Below are 22,488 nucleotides of genomic sequence, written 5' to 3' on the forward strand. Positions count from 1 at the left end.
CCTCTACCTGCCGCTCCCCCTGCTTGCAATGCTCTCTCTCTCTGACAAATAAATAAATCTTAAAAAAAAAATTCTTTTTGAAAGCAAATGTTAAAACTGGCTTCAAAAATACAATTGCTATAAATTCCTCTTTCATAGTAATTTTAATTATCAGCCACTGTTAAGTAAATATTAGGCTTAATGGAGACCACATTTCTACTTTTTGAATCACAACTGGCCTCGTTAGCAGTATATACTGCCAAGAAGGCTTATTTATAACTGTCACAGTGCTGCCTCCCTACCTAAACTATAGCACAAGTAAAGGTTTCTAGTAAAAGCAAGCATCCTAACTTACAATTGTTGGAATAAGGGAAGGTGTTGACAAGATTTGCTTGATAATCCTGTATCGGTCATAAAGAGGCTTTATGAGGTTCTTGTCTTGCTTAGCTACCTGAAAAACATGAAATTAATTATTGTTCCTTTCTTAGATGAGAATGAAAACATGTCAGTATTTTTTAACAGGCAGAAAAAAAAACAGTTTTGAAGTCTCAAAATAGGAGATTAATAATTCTGTAATACAACAGTAATTAGAAAAAGAGAAGACATTTATAAGATACTATTTAAAGCACATGTCAATTTTCTTCTAGGAAAAGTTTCTTAAAGGATAGGTCCAAGTTTAGAAAGATGTTTAAAGCTTTCTGAAGGAATCCAAAATATGTAAATGGTAAGAAGCCTGTTATTTACTTCTTCATTCTTTAAAAAACCCATATGTGATTGAGACCTATCAATTTTTCTTCTGAAACATGTATTTTATCTGGATTTTCATGATTATATTCACAAATACCCACCTTGCTTAGGGCTTCATCACAATAAGCTTCGAGTATATACTAGCTTACTGGCTAGCTCTGATATAAACTATTTTGGATACAACAATGAACTTATTTGAATCCTCAATTTCTTACCTGTACAACAAGGAGGTTGGAATTACAAAGTTCCTTCCAACTAAAAAATTTCATAACCTCTTGGTCCAAGAATGTATTCTCCTACCTCTCTGCTATATGACCTATCCCTAAGCACTATTTTTAAGAGGTCACATTGTGCATAAAAATTTAAATAGCTTCCTATTTATCTATCAATCTCCTACCTATCTACCTCACCATCACCTTTCCATCCAAAGTGACCAAACCTCTGCTTGCCTTGGTTTTGCTCCCGGCTGTGTATCCTACATTAATTTGCTACGTATTTACTACATACAATTTCCCTTTCACTCTGGTCAGATGGTTCTCACTCAGCAGGTAGCAAGAAGGGATGGGAGAAATAACACATAGCATAATCACCCAGGTATCTTTTGTCAAAATACAAATACTCAAATGTGCTATCTGGTTATCTGCCTTCCAGATCCCTTTGCTGGAAAGAAAAGAACATGGCTTAAGTATGTGTATTTTTTAAATTTCCTAGTTATCCACATGCTACTCCACCCCTACCCAGTTGAGAACCATTCTGGCCCATATTTATCTCCCTTTACTCTGAACTTCTCTGTCTTATTATCTGGGCCTTGACTATTTTCTCTGTTTCAGTTTAGTCTGCCCAAATGAATTAGGAGTTTTTTGAGAACAAAGATTATATCATATATTTTTTAAAATTTTCACAGTACCCAACACATCCCCTTCCCTGCTATAAATTTATCAACCCAGGTTTATAAACAAAGGTACCCTAATTTTTAACAATCTTCATATAATTCCACAGGCTATATCCTAAGGCTCCTTCATTTTCAGTAGAAAGAAAGGCTTTCTATAGAAGCCTTTTAAATATTATTGGTTAAGTAACCCCAAGAGCCTTTCATTTACTGGCCCAATCATTCCTTAAATATTTTCTTAGTCATGATACATCTTACCATAAAAAAACAAAAAAACGAAAAACAAACAAACAAACAAAAAACCCTTTCATGTAGCCCATGGGGTTTTAATAGGTAATAAAGAAAAAAATCTCAATCCAAGTTCAGAAAACATTAACATAGTGTTTTTATTCAGTGTCCCATTGGGGCTTATATTCCATAGAAAGCACTTCAGAAAATGATGCATTTAACTGTTATTAGCATCTCTCTATGGCAGTTTGATTTTTGTAATTTTATTTTTAGTATATTCTCTGGATTCTAGAAAAGCTAAATGTAGTCCTAAAAGAAAGAGTGACCAAAAAGCAAGTTAGAATGATGAATACTATTATAGAAAAGTATCTTCCAGAGATGCCAGATGAAAATCAGTGTCCATGTACAATGTATGCCCTCATCTTCCACTCTGATGAGTCCCTGATTTTACTCTTAGAATCATTATCAAAGCAATCCCCAAAGAGAGACATGAGGGTTCAATGGCTGTAAATACAAAACGGTGTCAAAACTAATTCTATAAGTGCTCATCCTCAAATAGGAAGACAGGCTGCCTGAACAAGAAGGGTTAGTGATCAGACTATGTGCCAGGAGCTGTCTTCCACTCACAGACCTATAGAGAGAAGCTATGGAAGACCTGCAAGGTCAACCTTCATGAAGGAAGAGGAGTCAAGAGATAGGCTCTGCTTGAGTAGCTCAAATCTAAGGGGCAGACATACATTTGACTTGGCTATTCCGCAGTCATTTTCTGCTAAGAATCAGACAATTGTCCCCTCTGTATTCAATGACTGTTTCTGAAATGCATCCTCCCGGCCTAGTTCGGCATATTGGTGGCTGTCTGTGGTATGAGATGTATCTAACTTTTGATTTTTGTTATGTGAATGGAGGAAACAAAGACAGTGTTGAGTAACCTGAAATAGCCAGAGAGATATCCAGAGCATGAATGGACTGTCAAATTTAAAGATAAATAAAAGGAGATAAATCCCAAAAATACTTAGCCTCCATTTTCTCCTCCATTTTTTATGGCATCAGAAAGAGTGGAACAAAAAAGAGGCTGAGCAAAAGGGGACTGTGCACAGAACAGTTTGATATGATTTGTTGACAGCTTGACAACTTTGCCATAAAAAAATTCCTAAGACCCCTACCTAGTAGGTTATTTGAATCATCAACCTAATGGGTTATTTGGAATAGTAGCTCCCAAACAAGCTGGCAAGACAGAACTGCTGCTGAGTAGACAGCCTAAGTGTATTTCTTTCTGAGCCTTGGTCAGAAACTTGTTGGGGAAAAAACTGCCATAGCTTCCATGCTTTTACCATCATGCTTGTTTTCCTTTCTCCCCATGGCATTAGTCCCATGCATTCCCTCACAATAAACCACAGAAATTTATTTTAAAAATCATTTGCATCAGCTCCATAATCAAGATCTCTCCTAAAGAGGGAAGGAGTAATGGGAATCAATTACTCTAGCTTTAGAGAGTCAAGTGTTATCAAGCTGTTCCTGTGTCTGAGTCTCCCCAGCATCTCACTAAGTGAGACAGTATATATGGAACAAGTCTGACTTTTGAACAAGTCAAACGATGTGAAAAATCAGTAATGAACATAATCATACAAAGCAACTGCTGAAGAGAATGGCTTGGTCAATATAAAAGATTTCTAAGGGGATTGCAGATTAGTATTAGCTTTGAAACCAGAGGACATGAGTTCAGATAATCAGTTTTAAAGCTGACCTATTTTTAACATGGAAAATTATGTAAGGTCTGAACCGTAGATTTTTAATATAGAGAATATATTGTTATATTAATATATTGTTTTAATGAGTTAGCATATGTAAATGTCCCTGGCAAAGAGTCAGGTGTACTAAATGTTATTTAAGCTACAAACTAAATTGATTTCAGGTTACTATCAATGTTGTACATTACTAAAAAAGGGATACCACAGTGCTATTAAATAAATTTTAAGAATAAAAAAATGTGAATCTATTTCTTTATACAAAAAGCTATCCAGAATATACAAAGTGAAAAAGAGGATAATTATATAATGTGTTATTTTTAGTTTTAAAAGGGGACAAATTAAGAATATATATTGATACTTTCTTGTATATGCTTTATAGAAACTCAAAAAGTACACATAACACATTAGTAACAATACTTACCTGCTTGGGGATGGGAAGCCTCAGAGCTAGAAGCTGGCAGATTGGGTGACAAAGTCTTTTTAATGTGTAGCCTTTTACATTTTTTTTTGAACTATATGAGATAATATTATCTATTAAGAAAATTATTTTTATTTTTTAAAAGGAGAAGTAGGCAAAAGAACTTGATGGGATCTTCCTTTTGATGCCCTTTACCTCTAAGTTTCCTTCTCTTCAATATATAACAACCATTATATTTTCACTATATATACAATTTATAACAATCACTATATTTTCATTTGATTTTAAAAAATAAAATTATTTTTTTTTAAATCTGCTTTCTTCCTCAAAGATGCTGCAGTTAGTGAAGGCCCAGAAGTAACTGCCATTATCATCTAGTTAGTAATTTGTGCTGTGCCCCTAATACCACCTACAGTTCTCAGAAAGGGCAATAAAATGGGTATAATGTGCCAGCACCAATTTGGGATTTTCAAAAGAAAAGGACATAAATAGGCACCACAGTCAGACCCAGGGGATGATTCATTCACTTCCAAGGGCTCAGTGGATACCCTGTGACCCAGAAGTGATTACCTCCAAAAATCATCCATTAATAGAAGAGGAGGAAAATTACTCTATAGCAGTATCTGAATTGACAAGGCAAAGCTGCAGGATTTATCAGCTTTAGTATGAGCTCTGACCAAGCACCAAATGTAAAAATTTTACAAAATTTTCTCTCTAGAAAAAAAAAAAATTCTTCATCTCAGAAGTTTTAATATTTAATGTATTTTCAGCAGTAAAGCAAGAACCCCAGATAAAAACCGTCTGTCAATTTGAGTTTAAAGAAATGGGACCTATTCAGATAATCTCAAACGCTAACAAGCTCACTGAGGAGCGAGGAATAACATAGCTACTGTGGAAATTTGCAAACCTCCCTTGGCTTCTGCTGTGATTTTGGGACTCTCCTGTAGGAACCACCTGATGGTTGACTAGCCACTTTATGGTCTGCTATATTCAACTTCCCCAGGAACAATACTACAGCTTTAGATATTGAGAGCTACATGTTCTATTACAGATGCTTTCTATTTAAAGGGCCTACCTTTAGCCTACTGCAGAGATATCTGAAGGGGCTACTGACATTTATTAAACAGTTCAACAGATACTTCATTTAAAATAATAGAAATAAATTGCCATTTAAGCAAAGATAACTTACAAAGAACTCAAATACGCTTCTCTGATCTTTAGATTCTCCTGTGCATGCATGTGCCTATATTTGACTTAGATGCCTCAGTAGGGTGGCCAATCATCTGCATTTTCCCAGGATGAAAGCATTTGAAATTTTCAGCATCCAGGAAAATCCAAGGAAACCAGGGATGGTTTGTCACACTATTGCTCAAAGATCTTAAAATAAACATGTTCAAAACAGACCTCTTAAGTTTTCAGTCCCATACCCAATCTGTTCCTCCTGTAGTATTCCCCATCTCAGTAAATGGACCCATCACCATCTTGGATTCTTCCTTTCCTTCACTCCCTACTGTCCAGTGATTCATCATATCCTTTGATTCTTCATCCAAAATATACTTTGAATATGTCTATATCTTTCCATCTCTAAGGCTATCATGCTAGTCCAAACCACCCATTTCATCTTCCCCTTTCCATTCTTTCCCCCTATCATTTATTCTTCACACAGCAATCAGAAAGATCTTTTCGATATAAATCACACCATGTCACTTTCCTGTTTTCAACAACTCAACAGCTTTCCCATACTTTCTACTCCCCTAAAAGGTACTGTGTCAGGGCCCCCAATCTATCTTTCTGACTTCATCTCATGCCATCCTGTGCTCTAGCCCTCAGACCCAAGAATTCCAAGTATGTGCAAGCTCTTCCTTCAAGGTCTTCATTTGCAGTTCCATCTGCCTAAAATGCTTTTTGCTGCTTTCCTGGCCTGCAAATTCTTAATGAAGAATTTAATATGTCATCTATTGTCCTTCCTAATCACCCTATATAAAGTAGAAACCATACCCATTATCTGTTTAATTCTTTGCACACTATTTATCAAAATCTTTAGTAATTTTATTTATTGAACTGTTTGTTATTGTATCCCAATTCCCAGAAGAACATGAGCTCTGTGAGGGCAGCAACCCCCATAGTTTCTCTATCATATTATATCCATGATGTATCATATTTCACAACACATAATAGGCATTTGAATATCTTTGCAAATGAATGATTGTGCACCAGTCACCAGGCATCTTTCCTTACTGTCACAATAATTATATAAGTAGGTATTGTCTGCATTTTATAGATGATGAAGTTGAATCTCAGAGAATTAGTTCACTTGCTAAGTGTACATAGCTAGAAAGTACCTTGTTGAAGCACTGAGTCCTGATCTAAGTCTACTATACCAATCCTAACTCATCCCTCACTGCACTAATCAAGTAGAACATAGAATTAGGACTTGGGTGTTGACCAAGCTTCTTTTATAGATGTGGCTAAGGTAACTAGAAAATACAAGAAAGACCATCAGAAGCACTGAAAGATAGAAAACCACAGATGTGCCTCTGTGTGTGTGTGTGTGTGTGTGTGTGTGTGTGTGTGTGTGTGTGTGTGTTACCCACTTATCCACTGGCTATCACAAAAATCTAGAATCTTTGGTGGGAGGCCAAGTAGATGAAAACCTATTCACTTTTCACAACACATAATTGATTATTTTTAAGTCTAAACATATTTTGTTTAAAAAAGGCCCATTTCTGCTTGTAGGTCACAAATCTCCATGTAAAGGAGAAGTCCAGGGGCATATGGTAAGCCTTTTGGTATTTGATATATGTTGCCACCTTATGATTGAGACTAGATAATGTGCAATAAAACAGGTAAAGGCAGCATTCTCTTCAAGAATACTTGATTTCAAACTTAAATATGCTAGTTTATTAATTCTCTGTCCATTCACTCAGCAAACTTTTATTCAATACCATGTACAGACACTGTAGGATCATGAGCTACAAACAACTCTTCTACTCAAGAGGTCTAAAGTATAAAATAAGAGACAGAAAATGTCATACAGCATAATTAGAGCTATGATAGGGGAGCTACAACTCTTATTCAAGAAATTAAAGGCAACCATACCACTTTTAGAGTTGAGACAGAAAGGACTACAAGGAAGGTTCCCTGGCATAAGTGAAATGTAAGCATAGATGTGCAGGATTAGGAGGAATTAGCCAGGTAAATATTAATTGATTTCATTATCTTCTTTGTAAAATATGATAAATATTTTCTTCAAGCTCTAGGCTCATGTATCCAAATGTCTAATTGACAACTCTACCTGAATGTCTCACAGAGATTTCAAAACTAAGATGTCTAAAGAGTTCAGTTTTAAACATCTTATCACCTAACACTCTTGTCCTTACTATGTATACATCATCCCAGCTTCATTATTTTTTTTAATAAAACATATGGTAAAATGGGATTGTGATACTAATCTTGGGTTAATTTGCTAGCTTATTGGGGGAACTGGGCGAGAAAGAGATATGATACACCTCATATCTTTGTCATTTGCTTCCCAACATGTAATACTGTAACTTCCAGAATAACATCCTGGAATTAAGTGGCAACACCCACACGTCATGGCCAATAACTTACTAAGAACTTACCTGACTGAAATTTCAGAGCCAGTCTCCTAAAGATGTTTTTGTGGTGCCAAGTGCTCCTATAAATTGGTAAAAACCATAATCTCACTGACACTGTATTGAGTGTTGGGGCCTATGAGGATATGGTGAGGTACCTTAGAATCCTCCTGAGCAGGAAGCTGCTCTCTCTTCTCCTTCAGGCATGTTAACACAGCATCTGGAGTCTCCTCTCCAGAGGAGCATGGCTCAGGACCCACAGCTTCTGGCTTCCCATTCTCTCTGGGGACTGCGGGTTGCTCACAGGACAGGTTTCTAGGTGGGCCTTTGGGAGCACTCCCTTGTTCTTCTGAGAGCTTCAGCTTTAGTTCTAAGAGAAATGCCATGAGTTACCATGAACAAGGAGGACTCACTGGGCTTAAAAGTAGAGAGCCTTTCAGAAATTCCCACAACTGATGTGAAATCAGTGGAATTGGACGGTGTTGCTGATGGCTTTCCACAGGGCAAGGGCAGCCTCAGTAACCAGAACCAACAGCATAAACTCCCAATAAGATGTAGAAACAAATGGCTCTAGAGGCTGGAATCTCATGGAAATGGGGTAACTCATGTGTAGGAGTAACTCAGTGGTTTAAATTTCAGAGGATGAACTCTAGAGGAAGACCAGTGGTACTGCCCCAAAGATTTTACCCGTTACCCACCATAACACCTGAAATTCTACACTCAAAGGTTCATTTACTTGAGTTTGGAAGTTTTGTGCCATGAAGAGTCCCTGTGTAAATAAATGCAAGCACTTGTAAGGCATTACACATGTAGACATCTGAGGAAATACAGGAGGAATGGGAATGCCAGCCCCAACCTGACAGATTTCACAATTTTGTCTGATGTTATCTTTTAAAATCCAGGAATCACCATTATTTCAATGTGGTTTTATATAAGCCTACATAATTAAAAATAAAAAAAGCCACCTGGGACATGTCAGGGAATTACATTTCAGAATATGCTAAGGGGCTGATAATGTCCATGTGGCCATTTGTATTGATTTCTCAATTACACAGCTCATTTTGTTTGATGTTTGTTTTTTAGTTAGATTCTGGTGTGGTGTTTAAACACTGCATATTTTATAAACCTGCTACATCATTACAGTTTAATACCATGAATTAATATTCCCTTCCAGTTCCTTATCGCCACCCTTTTAGAAATTTGGAAAAAACTCCCCCGTCTCTAAAGAGGTATCAAAATAAGTACGTGGAGAGAGGAAGAAAATAAATTTTTATTGGTAAATACCATAGTACTTTTAAATGGATTTTAGAGTTAATCAATACTCACATCACCATCTCCAGAGAAACACAGAAAGAAGAACACTGGATTAGGAGGTAGGAGAGATGAGTTTTACACCTAGCTCACTACCTCTCAGATATGTAACTTGTCCCTATCTCTGGACATAAATGTCCTCATCTGTGCAATGGGGGATGCAGAGTAAATGATTGCTCAGGTCTTTTTCTAACATCCAAGAATCCAGTAACCCAGGGAAGTTAATACTCCACATGTTGAAATGCTCCTGGCACTGAAGTGAATCATTCCACTTCAGAGTCTGTAGTTCCTCAGTCTCTTTATAAGGAGATATTAGATGGGGCCAAACAATGAAGGGGACCCAGGACCCTTTATTTCAAAATGGAGCCTCCAATCTAGGTGAGAGACAAGGTTAAAGAGGGCACAGGTGGAAAAGAATTAAAAAAATGCCTCGGAGCACATTATCAATATTTTAACTGCTTCCTTTCTGGAAAAAGAGACCCTTGGCTGGCCCTTACCTTTGAGTTGTTTACGACCTTTAGCCAAATCATTCATCCATTTCAGGACTTCAGGATTAGAAGTCTTGTCACCATGTGAAGGCTACAAGGGAGGGGAAAGTGTGGGTGGGAGGAAGGGAGGAAAAGAAAAAGAAAAAAGGAAAAAATTTTTAAACAGCCAGGACACACAAAGGTAGTTAGAGACATATAAACCTGGGAGAGAAATTCAGGTGTGACAACTCCAGTTGATAGAGTTCCTTCTGAAACACAGAGCAAACATTCTTGACCTCCTCCACATTTTCATCCTTGCCATGGGCATTGTTTCCAAACATGCCTAGTCACTCAGTACTTTTCACATAGCCCTAACCATGCCAGTGTCCCCTGCAGTCTAATCCTTAGTCACCCTGTGGGCCACCCACACCCCACACTTGGTTGCCAGGCCTTTCTTCATATCAGTGTGGTTGACTGCACTAATATAAACCGGTGCTTATTCCCTCACTTGTGCTCACACACATGGTTTATGACCACAACCTGTCTGGGTTATACTGACAAACTGGAAGATTTAGCTCCTATCAGTCATTTCCACAAACCTGGAGAAAGGAGACCCCAGGATCTCTGAAACCTGACAACAGTCTGAGGAGTCAGTACTTCAGGGGGATACCCAGATTTCTAATCATCTCACTGTTTATAGACTCAATAGATCCTACTGGGCTAGCATTAAAGTAAAACTTAATCATATGTGTGTGACCTTGGGAAAATTACTAAGCCCCAGTTTCATCTACCAGATGAGGATTATAACAGCATCTCCCTCACAGGGTTGCTGGAAGGGGCAAATTAGTTGATGTACATAAAACAGTGAAAGCAGTTACTGGCATACGCTATACACTATAGGTGTGTTAACTAGAACCACAAATGTTATTATTATTACTGGCAGTGGTGATAGTAGAGTGTTACTACCAGACTTTCACAGGAATTCTGGATATGTCTTCACCAACAAACATATATGTAGGGGTATGTACGTCTTACCAAGTAGTTAATAGAACTTGGATGTGGCAATAAGAATGTATTTTTTTATTCTGGGAGGACATGACTCTGTTAAAACAAATCATTCACTTTGATTTCTGGATTTCTCCTCAGAGCATAAAAGTAGATTTTTTACAGAAAAGAGAAACAAGGAAAGAAGGATGGCCAAACATACTTAGCCTCCACCCCCATAGGTCAGTAAGATCTTTCTTAAATAAATCAAGGCCACCCTGTTAACATCAATGCAGGCTCAAGAAGATTAATGGCTACTCTGAATTGAGTATATATAAGGACTACTATATAGGAATGTTCAGGATGCCCTGATCATAATTATAATATCACCAGAAATGTGTACATTGATAGTGACTAAGTCTAGGGGCTCTGCCATAGGCTTTTTAAGGATCCACTAAGTCTGTATAACATCAGCAAGTTGTTGGTGAGAGAAAGGCATCAAGAGAGAAATGTGTCCCTCCTAGATTCAAAGGGAAAAAAACATGGTCATCAAATGTACGTGGGATTATGGGCGCCTGGGTGGCTCAGTTGGTTGGGCATCTGACTCTTGATTTTGGCTCAGGTCATGATCTCATGGTCCTGAGACTGAGCCCAGCATCGGGCTCCACACTCAGCGTGGGATTCTCTCTCTCCCTCTGTCTCTGCCCCTCCGCCTCTGGCACACACACACACACACACACACACACACACTCTCTCTCTCTCTCTAATTAAAAAAAAAAGTACACGGGATTAAATATTAATTGTGAAACATAAGGCATGGTTCTGTCACTTCTAGAATGATGTAAAAACATACTTTTAAAATCAAGATGGAAAAAGAAGATTGAAGGAAAACAACAGTGGGTTTTCCCTAGGGGAGCTCAGATGGTTTCCATGAGCGAAGCCCTGGTTTCAGTACCATGGACAGTGACATAAGGACACACCTCCAAAACCGCTTAGCCTGGTCCTACCCATGATGTGCTAGAATGAAGCACTGTGCCACTTCCCTGTTATATAGTTTAGTGTGCTGGTTTTGGGTAACAGTCTGGTTATATGGACAGCCAATATTTTACATTTGGTTTCTCAAAACCCTCACAGAATTCTCCACTCTGATCTGAAAACACATCTTGTTCATCTGGAACACATATTTTTCACTAGATATGCTCTATACAGTTATCATCTTTTTAAATAATGTTAAGAACAAGAACAAAAACCTAAGACCCTACACCAAGGACCACCAAAGAAATCAGCTTTCACTACCGCAAATAGGACTTAGGAAAATTTCAAGGCTGATTTTTTTTCTGACAAAATATTTTAAAGCCTGAAATCATTTTCTGAAATGAATTTTTTATTTCCCTACTCCCGGGGGAGCTTTCAAAAGAGGTTAAATCAAGCTCACAAGGATGGCAGTTTTCAAATCACATGGAAAGTTTTCATGTACAAACTGTGGAGATTCAAGCCTTCTAACTTCTAAACTGAAATATTCCAGTTTAATAGACCCCAAGGGGATAAAACCCAGAAATTACAGACTCATAAAGTAACAAGTCCAAAGTCACAAAGTTCCTAACTAGCTGTATTTTGTTCAATGCAATTAAAACGGGACCCCCAAGGCACATGACTGAGGATATCACTGGACCAGATTTGTGGTCTGTCAAAGACAGTTCAAAAGACACTTTAGAAAGAATTCTGGATTAGGAATGAAAAGACCTGAGTTGTCTTGGTTATGTCAATTCTTCACTGTGTCATCCTGGGGAAGTCATTTCCCTTCTCTGAGCCTCAGTTCCTTCAATGGTCAAATGAGAAATAAGACTGACTGATTCCTTCTAATTTTAATATTCTCTAATTTCGCAAATAGTGGACATCTGGCTGAAACAGCCTTTTCTAACTCCATAAGTGTAACGATAGTTAAGTGTAAAATTAATTGTAGGGAATAAACACGGTTTTGGATAGGAATGTAAAATGGTCACATTCAACAGAGGGAAAGATGCATGTTGTACTAGGGCATCAGACTAGCACAGAGGCCCAGGAGGAGCTCAGACTGAAACACTGGCTGTGGGTGCTATTAATTCCACAATCAGCCTGCCAGGAAGCAAATCCTTACACACAGCAACTAATTAAAGTCCATTAACATGTCAAACCTCTAACCAGAGCCTGGCGCCCTGGCAGGAAGGGCGAGGGGAAGCCCTGTTCCCTAAGACATGGAAGGTTCTGGTTACACCAGAGACTTTTATACACACTGAGGCAGTGGTGACCATGAGGCCTTCCTCTACTGCTCCCAAATTCATCCATCTGCGTTTGTGAATGTTTAAGTGTGTTGTGTGGGCATGTGTCTGCACCAGCCTGAAAACTTCTCTAGACAAGGGCAGGAGGTACCAGAAGAAAATCCTTTCCAAAATAGGCAGTCTGCTGGGGGGCTATTATAGTTGAGAGTAGTAATCCAGGGTCTGTGGCTGCAGGGAGGAAATCAGTAAAGAATTAATGTGTACAATTTTTCTTCATTTTTGGGCAAGGCAGAGGCAGTCGTGGGATAGCCTGGTCAAATATCAGTCAAATAGATTAAAAAGTTAATAATACCTAGGACCACTTACTTCCTTTGTGCCAAATTCTATAGTAAGCATTATATATGCACTCCCTCATATAATACTCACAAACTTAAGAAATTGCTACTAATATAAACTTCACTATGCAGATGGATAAACTGAGACTCAAAAGATAAAGTAACAAGTCCAAAGTCACAAAGTTCCTAACTAACTATGCCAGATTCAAATTCAGATCAGCCTGCTTCAAGGATGGCCAGGTAATAAGTATTAACAGGCCCTGGGAATGGAGCCCCTAGTTGTTACTCTACTGTTTCCAGTGTGAGGATATGACAGATCCAAAAACATCCCAGCAGCAAACAGAGAAAATTAGCTTCTCTCAAGATATCTAGAACTTTCAAAAATGAGGACACTAACAAATTTTACTTCTATTCCTCCATTACAAAACCTACTCATCTTTCATCTGCCACCCCCAGTCTGAGCTGATAGAACACAACTACCTAAGGCAAGTTACAAGTCTTTTCTGGGCCTCAGTTTCCTTATCTGTAAAATAAAGGCCTGTACTTGTTATGTGTAGAGTGCCTTCCTGCTCTCAAGAAGTAAAAGACAGTAAGCAGCTGTCACTGCCTGGCTTCGAGGAAGAAAAGAACCTTCAACACCCTCACTAAGGTTGTCTCGAAAAGCAGTCTGATTTTTTTTTCTATTGTGCAAAGCTAAAAAAAAAAAAAAAAAAAAATCCCTCCTTATACCCCTCTTTTATTGGATTTGAAGCCACTGTGGGAAATAGGAAGAACGGGAGAGTGGAATATCACCCACTCTTGCCTCCCACCCTGGATCTTATCCCACTCACAGGGATGTGCCGATTGCCTCTGTACCACGTGCTTAGTGAGCCTTTAAATATTTCAAGATGTATGAGACATTATTTCCTGTTCTCTTTTATTCTGATAACAAGCTGTCTGGGCCCTCTGCCAAAGACCCAATATCTTTGTGCAATTATACATGAATATGATTTTTGTCTATGCCATGGTCACCCTTAAGGAAAATAAATAAAACTAGCATTGGCCATAAGGACACTTACCTCTCTATTGTTTCTCATGTAATAAAAGAAAAGTTTCATCATTACAACACTGCAGCACCAGCATGAAGACAGGTGTCTGACGGGAAAGGATGGACTGGGGTTTGTTGTTCTGAGTGACCTGAGCAGATGTCACTTGACAGGTCCTCATCTATCAACCAGAGGTACTCTTATGTCAAAGAAGATTCTCTCTCTCCCTCATTCTGTTCTCAGTTAGAGATTCTGACCTTTGGGTCCTTAATACGTTCTTACAAAACTGCAAATAGTAAAGCGTTAAAAAAATAAGATCATAATTCAAAAGCTTTCCAAATATCAGTCCTAGAAAAATTAGTAATAATAGTGTTCCTCAGGGGAAAAAAAGAGTATCAATATCGTATCAGTTTGGAAAGAAGAGTTATAATCCATTATTAGGAAATATGTGATCAGGGTCAAATTACAGCCTGTGAGAATAGGACAGATCCAGGAAGGGAATTCAATTCATGATGGGTCCTGGGTTGGCAAATGGAAACAGCTGTCCCCTGGCACAAAGTGGTAACCAAAAAGGAAGGACAGGAAAGCCCACATACTTCTGGCACAATCCACTCTTATGTCAAACCACAGGGCCCTTACCCGGTATTTCTTTTCTTGTTCGAATTTTTCTTCAAATTTCCGAATTTTTCGCTTGAGACTCTGGATGTGCTTAGTGAGCTGGGTAATGGTCTGTGGCTCCTTGCCATCACCACAGCTGCACCGTGAAGAACTTCGGGGCCTGTAACAATTGTAGGGAGGGACAGAATCATCAAAACCCATGGTCTTCCCATAAACATTGCTGCTGGTCTATAAACCAAGCTTCCTGGATTAGGGCAGTCTGTTATTTGATGAGTCTACCATGGTGGCATCTGCTTATTATTAGAGACCACCAATCACAGAATTCCATTATGGGAAAATGCCATCAGGGACTTCAGTATATAAATGTCAGAATATTAGTCCAGGAAAATGCATTTCCTAAAGCTTGGAGGAGGCCAATTTAAGACCAAAAAGAGACATCTTGCTGTGGTGTCATCCCTGACAGGTTGCATGAGACCCACCTAATAACATTTTAAGAAGATATACTGACACAACAGAGCCTTTGAAAATCTGATAAGAGGAATGGACCCCCCCCCATAGAAAATTCATTCACCCTCTCACATGGCACATACTTTATAATAGCAAGAATCCACGAACTCCCTCAAGTCCATCAACAGACAGCCTGTGGGCTCAGGTTTGGATAAATTCATTAATGACCACAGAAGTTACCAAGGAGAAACTAGGGATTCCCTGCACATGTTTTCAGTCAAGGAATACTCATTTTAGCTATGCATCAAAATTATTTGTAGAATTAAAAAAGAAGTGCACAGTTCCACACTTTTTTTTGGCGGGGGTGGTGGGGGGGTGGTGAAGGGCAGCCATTGTAAGCTACCATTTTTCTAGAATCTAAGAAATTGAGGTATACGACTCCCAAGCACTGCCACAAGCCATCTTTTGAGGCCACTGTGGGCATGGAAAGAATATTAAGCTCACCAAGAAGGATATTCCTGATATCTGCATATATATATATCCTTACTTAGGACTCTTCTCATTTCACCAGAAACGTTCAAACATGCAAGCCCTGGGGTATCCTGCATTCCCTGACCATTTCCTCCTGAGACAGCAAGACCTAACACAGCATTCCCAACTAGAAAGTACAGACTGTTGCCATGCATTGCTCAGGTCTCACAGTTGCATTTGGTAAGCATGTTTGCACTATTTTAGACCTATACTTCATTGTAGGTTATGAATGTAGTATTGGAAAAACTGTATGAAATGAGAATAACAAAACAATGTTTTCTTACATCATAAACTGCTGAGTGCTGGGTGGAGAAGGGGCTGATTCAGGGTCTAAGTTGAATCTCTGGCTTTGGCTGAAGATGGAGCATCGTGGTGACAGCAGTGGGTTGTCACCATCAGTGATGTGACAGAGCAGCCTGCTAGTCCCAACAGACTGGAGGTCTTCTGGTGCACTGTCTGCTTCATTCTGCCCGTCTTTGTGGACTGGTGCAGGGTCTGGGGAAACAAGATAAATCATCAAGACCTAGAAGTGACAGAGGCCTTGAGACTGTCATGTTCCTAAGTAAAGATCATAAACATTCATTATAATGTCCTGCCTCTTTGTCATTTCTTCCTTCTGGGGATATGCAAAGCTTTCAAACTACTGTCATATTTGTTCTCGGAGAACCTGGGCAGAAAATATTAAAGCCGCCACCACCACCACCCAAAATGGAAACACAAATTATTTTGGTATGAATTATAAAATCAGCCTAGCCCCAAATTACAAAAACCCTCTATTTCATATTATTTGCATATGTTAAAGGGTGTATTACAAAATGTTACAGTGAAAAGGGAAACAATAAATGGAGCTGAAGCAAAAGAGGACAGACTATGAGGAAGAGAAGAGACAACAGGAATGCCAGTGAAGGCAGGAGAGTGAAGGACGCAGGGAGGTAGGGAGAGGAGGCCATGGAGAGAAAGTCGTTCGGCAGTGATTAAAAATGATGGAGAACTCTGCTTATCAACATGGAATGATGTTCAGAATATACTAAATGAAAACCACAGATTTCAAAACAGTAATGATTCCATTTTACGTAAAAAGCATACATTTTTGTGTCCAAATAAATGTACAAAAAGATCAAAGAAGCTACTTAGAAAGTACAACACATGGAAGAAAAAGCCTTGAGTTGTCCTGAGTATTTGCTGGGCAAAACTGAGGAGTTTTGGCTGCTTCTTCACTAGGAATGATTCTGTTTATTTTTCAAAATTTTATGTAGCATTTTATTTTTAACAAAACAAGACAAAACAAAACAAAATAAAACAAAACAAAACAAACCAAGAACAAAACCTGCTCCAAACCCTCTCCCCAGCTAGGATGCTAGGTCTGTGCCTGAATTCTCTGATCATTCCCCCTCTAAATGAGCTCATTAACTTCCTACCCCAGGTGAGCACACCTGTGCTATGGAGGCGAGAGCAGGGAAGTGAGGAACATCAGGACATGGAGTCAGAGTGGCCAGGATGAGAATCTCTACATCATGGGGCTCCAGACAGCTATTCAAGCAGCAGCCAAAACTCCTCAATTTTGCCCAGCAAATACTCAGGACAACTCAAGGCTTTTTCGTACTCCTACCCCAAATAAAGAAAAAAACAAATGTTTTCTGGGTGAATACCCTGAAAACCCTGCAATCCACTTTTCCAAAATAAACATTTATCAAAATTTGGTACCGGATGACTCTTAATCAGGTTTAAAATGGCTCATGTTCCCCAGAGCTTGAAATGCAATTTGCTTTGTGTAACATCAAAGGTCTGACCCCTTGTGTGTTTTCAACTGGCTTCTTCGCTGTTGAGTCGCAGGCTGGGAGCCGGGATAATGCCTCCTATTGTGCCTCTGGAGTTCACGGACAGCATTCTATCAGTGGCGGAGGCTGGTCAGAAATGCAGATGAGGCCTGGGGAAGAGGCGGGGCCAGGCCCGCAAGCAAGGAGCACTCCTGCGTCTGACAACTCACCACAGGCCACACCCTTGCTAAGAATAATTTACCCAGAAAACACGGTTTGGCAGGAGCCCTGAGGAGTAACAGGAGTAAGAGCTACTAATCAATAAATCACAACATGTGCTAACAATCACTTTCAAAACCCACCAGGAGGCATACAGTTTCCTTACCAAATCCTTTTCTTAAATCACTAGGCCCCGAGAAGAAATGCATTGTATTCATATTACCTGTCTCTGAGCAGAGTCTTTTGGTAATAATGATGGGGAAGAAAAGAATCTTTAGCAAGCACCTGGGACCAGTGTGTTTTGGTTGAAATGGGAAAGGTCTGAGGCCTTCAGCTCTTCAGCTCAGCTGGGGCCTAGGGTCAAAACTAACAGAGTCTCTTGGTGCTGTTTTATAAAGCCAAAGTGGAGGCACTAGGGCTCTTAGCCATCTGGCTGAGGTGGAGGTAAGAAGAGGGTCCACAGGGCACAGTGCTCTCTTGTGATGCTGGGCAGGGGCAGCGAGCCACTGCTCCCAGTCAGCCACGCAGCCACGAGGGTAAACCACCGATACACTTAAAGCCATTCTCCATACAGCCGTTCTGTTCTCCTTTCAGTACAGTATTCAATAAGTTACATGAGATATCCAACATTTTATTATAAAACAGGCTTTGTGTTAGATAATTTTGCCCAACTGTAGGTTCATGTAAGTGTTCTGAGCACCTTTGAGGTAGGCTAGGCTAAGCTAGGATGATTAGTAGGCTAGCTAGGTGGATTCAATGCATTTTGGACTTAGAATATTTTCAACTTACAGTGGGTTATCTGGATGTAACCCCATTATAAGTCAAAAAAGATCTATATCTGTATATAGATAGAGCAGAGTACATATTTTATATAAATTAATATATTTACTATGTATTTTACATAGATAAATTTCAACCTGTAGTTTTTTTCATTTCAGCTTCATCTTAGGTTATGATGGCCAAGAAATAATGAATTTGATGTGCTTTTTTTTTTACTGACACACATTATTTTAATTCCTACTAAAACTAACAATGTTTGCCCATGCACCTTTGTCTAGCGTATTGGTGAAACATTGCGATAAGGCATAGAAACTGCTAAATACAGTAACTGTGAGAACCATCATTTTAATAATTATCATCATCAGAATAAGGAATTAAATATTATGCTCTCCTATTGAACACCAACTACACACTCAGAGTCCCTATGGGGTTAATACGGGAAATGAGAACCAATATACCCTTCAACATATTGTCCCTCCTACCAGTTCTTATTTATAAATAAGAATAATCATATGTAATATTTCTGGAGTGACTCACTATGTCCTCAACTTGTAAGAGTTTTTGCATGTATTTAATCTTCATAACAACTACATGAGGCTGATAGTAATAAGATCTCCATTTTAAATTCAGTATGGAAGGAGATATAAACTATGTTAGCACCAGGGAAGGTTTGACCAGTGCCCATGATAAAAGACTCCACATCTCTGACCCTACAAGCCAAAGAGTATTTCTGGTGGCCTACTCCTGAACAGTAGGGAACAGAGAAGAGAAATAATTATCATCAGTGTGTGAAGGCCAAGAGACCACTCCTGATCTTGCTGCAACCCCAGGTAGAAACAGATGCTGTATTACAGCTGTTGAATATTCAAGTCAAATTTAAAAATATATCTAACGTGAATTTTTAAAGTGATTGAAAATTCAAATAAATCTCTATCTGTGACCACTTGAGATGTACTGCTGAAATCTAATTGAGTAATGAATTAGCCATAGTCTTGTGGATTTGTTGATTTGCATTCTCAGGTTTGCCCTTCATGGTGAGCTTTTATAGGTAGCATTCAGGTACATTCCAAATGCCAAATATCAGCCTTTGTTGGTTTTAAAAGCTAGATGAGCCACAAGTATGTCCATCACTCTAACAAGGCACAAGCATCTGAGCTTTCATCCTGCCTCACCCAAAGAGGGTCAGCAAAACAAAAACTAGAAACAACCCCAAAACATCTGATGGATACACAATGGGTTCAGTTTTAGGTATGTTGAATTTGAGCACCTGAAGGTACAAAGGGGTTAGCTATGGAGTCACAAAAGAGAGAACATGGGTAAGATTGAAGTCATCTTTGTAACTAAATTTGGGGAGACAGGTGAGCTTGCTTGCTTGGAGACTACCAAGAGGGGAGAAGCAGTATCTCCAAGGTTAGAATGGGTGGGGTAAGAGTGAGGACAGATGAAGAGGGATTCCAGGTGATGTAACTGGCCACGTTACTGAGTGGGGTGTGGTTGGTACTCCAAGTCCACACAAGTAGTGCCAGCTTCTGTGGACAGCCACCAGAAACATCTGGGATCTAGAGGGGTGGGAAATTTGTCACTGTGAAAGCAGGCAGACAGTCTGCAGGTCCAAGAGCCACCTTGCCATCATGTATAAAAGTACAGGATATAGGAGCACCTGGGTGGCCCAGTCAGTTAAGCATCCAACTCTTGGTTTCGGCTCAGGTCATGATCTCTCAGGGTCATGAGATCAAGCCCCAGGTGGGACTGTGCTCTCAATGGGGAGTCTGTTTGAGATTCTCTCTCCCTCTCCCTCTGCCCCTCCCTCTGCTTACTCTCCCTGTCTCTCTCTCTTTCAAATAAATAAATAAATCTTAAAAAAAAAAAAAAGCACAGGATATAGGCTCAGAAACACCTAGATTCAAGTCCCAATTTTGTCATATGTGTGACCTGGAACAGATTGTTCAATCTTTTACATTCTCAGTTTTCCCATCTATATAATGGGAATTCATTCATTCAACAAATGTCTATTAACCATCTACTGCATGCCAAAACCCTGTTTTAGGGTAGGATGACAACAGTATCTATCTCATAAATTGTTCAGAGGATTAAAAGAAGACAAGGAATCTCAAGTGCTTAGGACAGTGCCCCGGGGAGGGGACATAATAATCCACCAATGTTAGTCGTTGTTTTTTTGTATTTATGGTGCTTTTACCTAGTTAGGGAACTCAGGAGAGGAGTTGGCTGGGTAGAGAAAGATGAAGTCAATTCTGGATACACTGAGTTAAGGGGCACTTTTGGTCATGCAATGGAGGTGCCCCATAGGCCCGTAGGCCCTGGTTATGTGGAGTTCAGGACACAGAGTCCAACTGAGTTTCATCTCAGCATGCACCTCCCCAAATCTGCCTTCTACAATGGGAGGCAGAGCTGTGAGCCTCATTTTCATTTTGAAGGAGTCAATATATTGATTTCAATTAAAATGAATGGCTAATATATTAGGGCACTGGGCTAGCTGAGCATTGAAAAATCCCCAAATTCTCTCTAAAACCCAGAAAACTACATGGATCAAGAAGCCTCACTCAACTCAGATCTAAACTTATTTCTTGCCTCTGCACTTTTTTATTACAATCTTCTAATTAAATCTCCATCGGTAAATACAGATCCAGGTTTTAGGTTTGTGAGTAGTTCTTTTATGTGTGTATGTGTGAATTTTTATTTACTGCAAGATTACTGTAAGAATAATTAAGTACATTTTTTTAAGTAAGCTCTACACCCAATGTGGGGCTTGAATTCACAACCCCAAGATGAAGAATCACATGCTGTACCAACTGAGTCAGCAAGGTGCCACTGTGAGTAGTTCTTAAATTTAATCCCATCCCTCTTGTTCCCTAGAAAACTGTAAGAGGACAATTTCAGAATATTTTTTTCTTGCATCATTGCAATTATACCTAACATGCAACACTTTTACCAAGTAAACATTCAAATCATAGAAATGCCTAAATACATAAATCTTTAGGTTATATTGACATTGATTATAAGTCCAATCATAACTTATAAGCAGTTTCATAATAAACTTTTAAAGATTTTTTTTAGTATTTTTATAGTCTCAATGGTAAGAATAAGGAATAAATGACCCCTAGTTTAAAAAAAAAACAAAAGCAGTATAAACAGAGGCCTAACCAAAGGAAAATCACATTGTCATTTGGCTAACATGTTGTTCATACTATATACTATTATACTAGCATGTTAGTATCATTTTGGGAAGAGTAAACAGTTTGAACTCACCCAAATTTTCATAAGTGCCTAGACAAAATTAAATATCTTAAATATATTTTAATTTCATGCCATAAATAGCTTAGCAAAGTAAAGTCCCAAGGTAAAAGAACAGAGGCAGTAAAGACAACTAGAATGAATGGAGACAAAGGAAGATAAAGTGGCAAGGTCGTGGGTGAAAAGAGAAGCAGCCAGAAAGCTGTGGGGGAAGAACAAGTATAAAAACAAAGAGAGACTATGGTGGTGGGGATGGGTGAGAAGGAAGGAGAGGCAGGGGACAAAGATGGAGTTTGCACTGAGGAAACATGCAGCAGACATCAACTTCTAGCCCATGAAAGACTGAGGTCTTCAGATGTTAGTGACTTCTACCTTAAATCAGAACTGTACTGTGGGCTACGGTAACATGACCTACACTGAAGACAGATGAGAGATCTCCGATCCTGTCATAATGAAAAAGGGAAGAAATCCATGCTTTGCATTGTTTTGGAACAGAACATCTGACGCAGGAATAATTCATATTTTTGGAGGCACCATATTTTCTATACAGCACCAAACCAAATGTCCAATTTGGGGAGGAAAGAAGAAACAATTTTCTAGACAAATCTACCAGGTGATTAAATGAATCTTTGCAAGTTATTCTCTGATTATTCAAGACTTATCCCTTTGGCTATATGCATACTCCCAAAGAACAGTTGAGAAATAACCAAGGGAAATAGCCAAGGCCAATGAACAATTTTTTTCCCCTCCCTGTGTCATAAAAGTGGAGCCAAATGCTCAGATTACAGAGCTCTGCTTGAGCTGTGGGACCAGGCAAAGAGCAACTGTCATCCATGATAGTGTCTAAGATTTGGAAGCACTCTCCTGATATACAGAGAAAGCTGGATGCTGTGCTCTGA

At 39.0% G+C, this 22,488-nt stretch overlaps 1 protein-coding gene across 5 annotated transcripts in view; it reads right to left on the reverse strand.

Annotated features, from left to right (window-relative positions):
• FAM13C (family with sequence similarity 13 member C) overlaps positions 1 to 22,488 on the reverse strand; it is a 150,606-nt gene that overhangs the window by 6,936 nt on the left and 121,182 nt on the right. For all 5 annotated transcript variants that reach the window (XM_032423913.1, XM_032423911.1, XM_032423912.1 and 2 more), the window contains 5 exons: positions 15,866 to 16,076; positions 14,625 to 14,763; positions 9,414 to 9,495; positions 7,764 to 7,975; positions 335 to 430 (listed from right to left, as the gene is read on the reverse strand). In XM_032423913.1, the coding sequence (XP_032279804.1) occupies positions 335 to 430; positions 7,764 to 7,975; positions 9,414 to 9,495; positions 14,625 to 14,763; positions 15,866 to 16,076 (740 nt within the window). The remainder of the gene's footprint in view (positions 1 to 334; positions 431 to 7,763; positions 7,976 to 9,413; positions 9,496 to 14,624; positions 14,764 to 15,865; positions 16,077 to 22,488) is intronic.

This window comes from Phoca vitulina, unplaced genomic scaffold (assembly GCF_004348235.1).
Source record: "Phoca vitulina isolate PV1807 unplaced genomic scaffold, GSC_HSeal_1.0 scaffold29, whole genome shotgun sequence".
Classification (NCBI taxonomy): Eukaryota; Metazoa; Chordata; class Mammalia; order Carnivora; family Phocidae; genus Phoca; species Phoca vitulina.